Genomic DNA, 6,639 nt, shown 5'->3' with positions numbered 1-6,639 from the left:
GCCTGGGTGGCTCAGTTGGTTAAGCGACTGCCTTCGGCTCAGGTCATGATCCTGGAGTCCCGGGATCGAGTCCCGCATCGGGCTCCCTGCTCGGCAGGGAGTCTGCTTCTCCCTCTGACCCTCCTCCCTCTCATGCTCTCTGTCTCTCATTCTCTCTCTCTCTCAAATAAATAAATAAAATCTTTAAAAAAAAAAAAAATTATGTTTTACAGGCCATCTAGTTAACAATACCAATAGTTTGAAATAGAACTTAGTAGGAGGTGGCATTGTATTTTCTAGACAACTGGTAACGACTGGTTTTTGAGCAGGGGAGTAATATGATAAAAATGTGTTTTAAGGAAAACATTACTGAAAATATTTAAGTCAGGAAGAGCATAGATTCTGTATTTGAAGGTAATCTAATATAGAATTGCTTGGATGCAGCTACAGAACCACCTCAACTAACAAGTACATCCTGTGTTATATTGAAAAGTGTTTGACAAACTTTGTAGCTCGTGATTTCAACTCACTTCACAAAGCATGACTGCAATGAACAAAGCAAGAGTAGAAAAATAATAAAAAATAACAAATTCCCTATATCATTATTTACATCACCCCCCCCAAATAATCATACATATACACAGCAGCTAGAATATTTCTGTGAATGTAAATTAGATCAAGTCACTATTCTGACCTCTAAACTTGCATGACTTCCCTTCACACTTAGAATAAAATCCAAAGTTGGTACCATGGCCTCCCAGGCACTATGATAAAGTCCTCACTACCTCTGACCTCATTTCCTACCTCTCTCCTCCTCACTCACTGTGATTCAAATACCTTGCTCTTCATAAAACAGGGTAAAATTGTTTCTGTTTGGGGCCTTTGCACTTGGTATTCCACCGGAAGTTACTTCCCCCCCAAATACATAATTCCTCACTTCATTTAGGCCTTTGTTCAGTATCACCTCCTCAGAGGCCCACCTGACCACCCTGTACAGAATAGCACCCTACCTTACCCCTCTCCACCTCATTACCCTGCTTTATTTTTTTTTCTATAACAAGTGCCCAATATTTGTTGGCTATATTTAATCAACCATCTCATTGACTCCTCAAAACTATATTCAGTAGGTAGTACTGCTATCCAGTTTACAGAAAACGTACAAAGGTTAAATAAGGACCTGGGAACAAACGGAGGAGAAAAGGATGTCAGGATTTGATGACTTGATTCCTGAAATGGGTAAATTAAAGCAAAGTTGTCTGGTTTGTCTGGACTATGGGAAACCCACACTATCCACGAACACCAATGAAAATGTCGGCCACACAAGAGGAAGGCAAATAGAATGAGTCTGTTCCGCAAGGACATGACCTTATGTTACCCTCGCAACAATCTCCTGGGGAAAGCACAGCCGGTCCTGTGTTTGACAATCATTAAACAGCAAGAGTCCGACGGCCAGACTTCGCAGCCAGTAGCGATGGCGGTCCGGCTCAGCACGTACTGGTTTGGACAGTTACGTAATTAACACCCAGAACCTCGAGCTCCCTCCCACCCCTGGGCTCACGTGCCGAGCCTCGCGACCTCAAACAGCACCCAAGAGAACGGTGGCGGTTGGCGAATCCGGGGAAGAGTTCCAGCGCGGGAGGCGGGGAGAGCGGTCCCCGTGAGTCTCATGTAAAAAGCTCCTGAGCGCGCGGCGGGAACTAGAGGCCGGCCATGCAGAGGGGTGTGTCCGGGAGGCCCTGAGCTCCCTGATTGGCCGGTAGGATGACGAAAGCGTTTACAGTAGGCCTTACGAGCAGTGGGAGCTTGCGTCAGCTTTGCGCTTTCAGGGTGGGAAGAGGGGGCGTGTCTGGTGGCTCAAGGGGCCCGCCGATTGGCTGGAAGGCGCCGGAGCCGGGTGGCTCCGCGGGCCGCAGGAGGGCGGTGCCGTGGGCCTGGTCCCGGAGGTGGCGACCGGCATTAGTGAGATGATCATGGCAGCTCGGACCGGTCAGAGGGCTCTAAGAAAGGTGGTTTCGGGATGCCGTCCAAAGTCGACGGCAGCAGCCGGAACCCCGGCTCCGGCTCAGGGAGCTGCGCGGTACGTCAGGTAATAACAGGGGTGCTACGACGGGGGTAGCTTTCGGCCTGGGCTTGCCGAGTGGAGGGCCCGAGGAATTTTGGGGTGAGGCGGGGCCGGACCGGATGCATTTCCGCGTCTCTAAAGAGACAAAGTCCTGAGATCGGCATTTGAGGTACTTAGGCTTTGCGCACGTCACCCCGGGCGGGAGGCTCGTCGGGTTAGTGGCTCGCTACCCTCGCGAGAGGTGGTGAATCCTCGGCCGAGCGACTTTAGGAGCCACTGATAAAGCAACTCGGCAACGGGTAACTTGGGGTTCTTCCGGTCTCCTCCCCTACGGCCTGCTGCTGTTGCTGCTCTCGGGAAGTTTTAACTTTGCGGCCCAAGAGTTGCTGGCTGCCGGGCTGTGGGAGTTTATGGCCCGGCGGTGAGCCCTCTTCTGTTCCTCCAGCGTGCCTGCTGGCCCGATGTCCTTTCCCAGTTTGGGGTAGGGGGTCTTTGACTCCGCCCTTTGGTGCTTGCAAAACTAAACGTAGCCAATACGATTTTTTTCCACTCGACTGTCACTTAGAGGTCCTGTAACCTTGAACCAGTCTTCGATTTACCTGGTTGGTTCCTTTTTGGTGGGTGGAGGCGGAGACAGGAATGATTACATACTTCGACCACTTAGTTTTTTTTTTACTAATGACTTTGTAATAAAGTATGCTCGAAAATTATAGTGTTTAAAATGTATTCAGTTGTAAACAGTACAAAATGAAGGGAGGAAGCACAAATGTTGAACTCCAGGAATTTAGATTTAATGAAGAATTTTTCAGTTACCCAAAACAGCCAACTCTAAATCCTTTTAGAGAAATAGTGGTTGAAATAGAAATAAAATAATCTCATATCGTTTAGTCCTGCTGAAGGAAACAACCTGAAAGAGGACTTCTAAGCAGAACATAGTCTATCATGCTTTAGATCTGTTTGTGTTACCCTTATAAAATGTTGGCTTGCAAATAAACCAAACTGTTACTTCTAAGAAAAAAATAAGATTGTTTTAATGATCAAATTAAGGCGTAAATTCCAAGACAAATATTTATTGTTTATAATAATGAAGAGGGAGGAAGTTTATGAGCTCATTTTTAGGCAGAAGCACTAACATACGTTCTGGCCTTTATTATAGTAGAGTATTTGAGATGTAGTATTGGAAAGTTAGTGACAAAAAGCTGTTCTTCATCTGATTCAGTTTTAATTTCATGGTTTAACAATACATATGACTGTATGGCTCCTCATTGCAGTTGAAGATATTATATTATTCTTGATAATGTGTGAAACTAGATGTGCTGTCCAGTGCTTTTAACCATAGTATGGGAACTCATCAGGAAAACTATTAGCTTGCTCTAAACACAGCTATTTCCTTTATGATTGTAATTAGATTGTGTAAGGGTTTTTTGTGGGGGTTTTTTTGGGCAGGAAGAAGGGGAGGTTGGGGCGATGGTATTACATAAACTTGGTACAAAATTCAAAACCATGTACAGTGAAAAGTAAGTTTCCTAGTCAACCAGTTCACCTTCAGAAGCAACGGTCTTAGCTTTTTTAAATAAAGGTTTTCAGAGATGCTGCCTTTTCTGATACTGACTTATCAGAAAATTATTGGGTGTGCTCAATATTTGTCACATAATTGGCTTCCAATAATAGGTAATAAGGTAACTATACAAAAAGTGGGGAAATAGGTAAAACTGTTATAACAAAGTATGTTTTAGAAGGGAAACGTGATTAGGTATTTTGTACACCAGATTTGGTTTTTGTGATCAATACAATTAACAGAGATCCTAAATTATGTTATGTGACTTTCTAAAGGAAGCTAAATTAACTGCCTAATTTTTTATTTCTGCTGTTCTGCTTCATTTAGCAGAGTAACTCATTCCTTTTTATTAGTATAATCCAACTTCTAAGCAAACTCTATAGGTTAACTCTAAAGAAAATTCACAGTGGGCTTATTTTAATATTATCTCTGCCTTTAAAATAAGATGCACATAACAAATCATATTTTTAAAGATTTTTGGGAACACTTTTATTCTCTCTAGGAGATGAATCTATCTAAAATAGGAACAAATTTTTCTCTCTAGAAGATGAATCTATCTAAAATCTCTTTTGACTAAAAAAGAATATCATAGATATCTTTAAAATATGCTGTTATCATCATTATAAAATCAAATACTACTTGTTATAGCCTAGAAAACCTAGAATTCTGAAAGCTATCTTGTTTTACTATATTTACCCCATTGTTCATTTTTTTGAAGTGTTATTTAGAACTGGATACATAAATATCCTAAAGTCTTAAAGGGGCCAGTAAGTTCATCCATACATTTCATATGTTTTATTCTTTTCCTTTACATTTTATTTAATAGTTGTGCAGTGTTTAGCTTAACCATTTTCTTTTTTTTTTTTTTTATTTATTTATTTGAGAGAGCACATGAGAAGGGGGAAGGTCAGAGGGAGAAGCAGACTCCCTGCCGAGCAGGGAGCCCGATGCGGGACTCGATCCCGGGACTCCAGGATCATGACCTGAGCCGAAGGCAGTCGCTTAACCAACTGAGCCACCCAGGCGCCCTAGCTTAACCATTTTCATTGACCTCTATTTCACTGACTCTGGAAGAAGCCCATCTAATTTTTATAAAGAATGTTAATTGTTCAAAAGTTCTTTCTTGTATTATGGAGCCCAAATTTGTCTCCATCCAATTGGACTTTTGTCTTACATTTTGGAACCATATCCTCAGGTATCATCCCTATCTTCTGGCTGAATATTCCCAATTTCTTCAACCATTCTTTGTTTGACTTGATTGTCTCTTCCACCCCGGCCAAACTGTAGGGTGTCTGTGTCCTTAAAGAAATTTTGTTTATATGTAAATCCTATTTCATAAAGCAGATTTTATGTAGGACATAAGGAGATTTGACCAGGCCATCCATTCCCCTTTTAAGAAATAATTTGGGTCCGCTAAGGAGTGTGTAACAGCTCACCTGCCAAATCAACTAGCCCTGAAAATGGATGGAGCTGGAGGGTCGGCCCATACCTGGGCATCAGTGGCAGTTGGTGACCCGCGAGGGGGACGGGAGTTGGGGGGGGAGCCGCAGCGATTCCCTCCCAACCCCCAAACTGTTTTAAAAAACAAAAAATAAGAAATATTTAAAAAATAATTTGGGGGCACCTGGGTGGCTTAATTGATGAGCCGCTGATTCTTGATTTTGGCTCGGGTTATGATCTCAGGGTCCTGGGATCAAGCCCCACCTTGGGCTCTACCCTCAGCAGGGAATCTGCTTCAGGATTCTCCCTCTGCCCCTCCAGTGCACACACTCTCTCTAATAAATAAATAAAATCTTTTAAAAAATACTGTTTAAAAAAATAATTTGAAGATTTGATTTAATGAAATAGCACTCTTTTGCTTTGAATTCTTCAGCAGCTTCTCACTGAGGATAAATTCCAAATTGCTTTATCCTGGTTAATAATTCCCAGCATGATCCAGCTCCAACCCATCTAACATTATTTCATGGTACTCTCCTGGCTTGCTATACTGCTGCTACACTGTTAGTCTTTCTCAGTCTCTCGATACTGCCAAGCTCTTTCCCTACTACCTGGAATGTCCCCCATCTACCTCGCCTCCTTCCATATATGTACACTGTATGTACACACACACACATTTTTTATGTACATATATACCTATTTCTCTCTTTACATGGCTAACTTCTTCCATTATGTTTCAGCTGAAATATAACCTCAGAGGACTTCCTAGACTGCCCTAACTAAAGGAGCTCCCAGTTACATGTCTCCACCCCCATTTCTTTCTTAGCACTTTTTTTGAATCCTCAACTACAAAGTAATCCTCATAAAGTTTATTTTTACCATTATATCCCTAGTGCCTAGCACAGAACAAAAGCTCAATAAGTATGTGAACTAATATATGAATAGTATGAAATAGTTATGCAATAATCTTACTAGGGAAAGGAAAAAATACTCAGATGAATAAAAGTATATCAGGCATCTATATTTAGAAGTACCCAAAACAAGTAACATTCTAATTTCCTTGACATGTGTTTTTACATATGTGCATTGAAATGGAGATTGGAAGGGAAAGGAGAACAGAGCAACAGTTCTTTTTTTATTTTATTTTATTTTATTTTATTATGTTACGTTAGTCATCATACATTACATCATTATTTTGATGTAGTGTTCCATGATTCATTGTTTGCATATAACACCCAGTGCTCCATGCAATATGTGCCCTCCTTAATACCCATCACCGGGCTAACCCATCCCCTCACCCCCTTCCCGTCTAAAACCTTCAGTTTGTTTCTCAGAGTCCATAGTCTCTCATGGTTTGTCTCCCCCTCTGATTCCCCCTCTTCATTTTTCCCTTCCTGCTATCTTCTTCTTTTTTTTTTTTTTAACATATAATGTATTATTTGTTTCAGAGGTACAGGTCTGTGATTGATTAGTCTTACACAATTCACAGTGCTCAGCACATACCCTCCCCAATGTCTATCACCCAGCCACTCATCCCTCCCACCCCCACCACTCCAGCAACCCTCAGTTTGTTTCCTGAGATTAAGAATTCCTCATATCAGTG

At 42.0% G+C, this 6,639-nt stretch overlaps 1 protein-coding gene across 6 annotated transcripts in view; it reads left to right on the top strand.

Moving 5' to 3' along the window:
• Window positions 1-1,785: 1,785 nt before the first annotated feature.
• COQ10B (coenzyme Q10B) overlaps window positions 1,786-6,639 on the top strand; it is a 24,151-nt gene continuing 19,297 nt past the window's right edge. For 3 of the 6 annotated variants that reach the window (XM_031038256.2, XM_006728152.3, XM_031038259.2), the window contains exon 1: window positions 1,786-2,065. In XM_031038256.2, the coding sequence (XP_030894116.1) occupies window positions 1,944-2,065 (122 nt within the window). In that variant the 5' untranslated portion in view covers window positions 1,786-1,943. The remainder of the gene's footprint in view (window positions 2,066-6,639) is intronic. The other 3 variants (XM_081813910.1, XM_081813909.1, XM_031038253.2) reach the window with 3 other exon arrangements.

Source organism: Leptonychotes weddellii, chromosome 3 (genome assembly GCF_054177405.1).
Source record: "Leptonychotes weddellii isolate Sample4059 chromosome 3, ASM5417740v2, whole genome shotgun sequence".
NCBI lineage: Eukaryota > Metazoa > Chordata > Mammalia > Carnivora > Phocidae > Leptonychotes > Leptonychotes weddellii.
The sequence above is the reverse complement of the archived record's forward strand: the minus strand, read 5'-3'. Positions and strand labels throughout refer to the sequence as shown.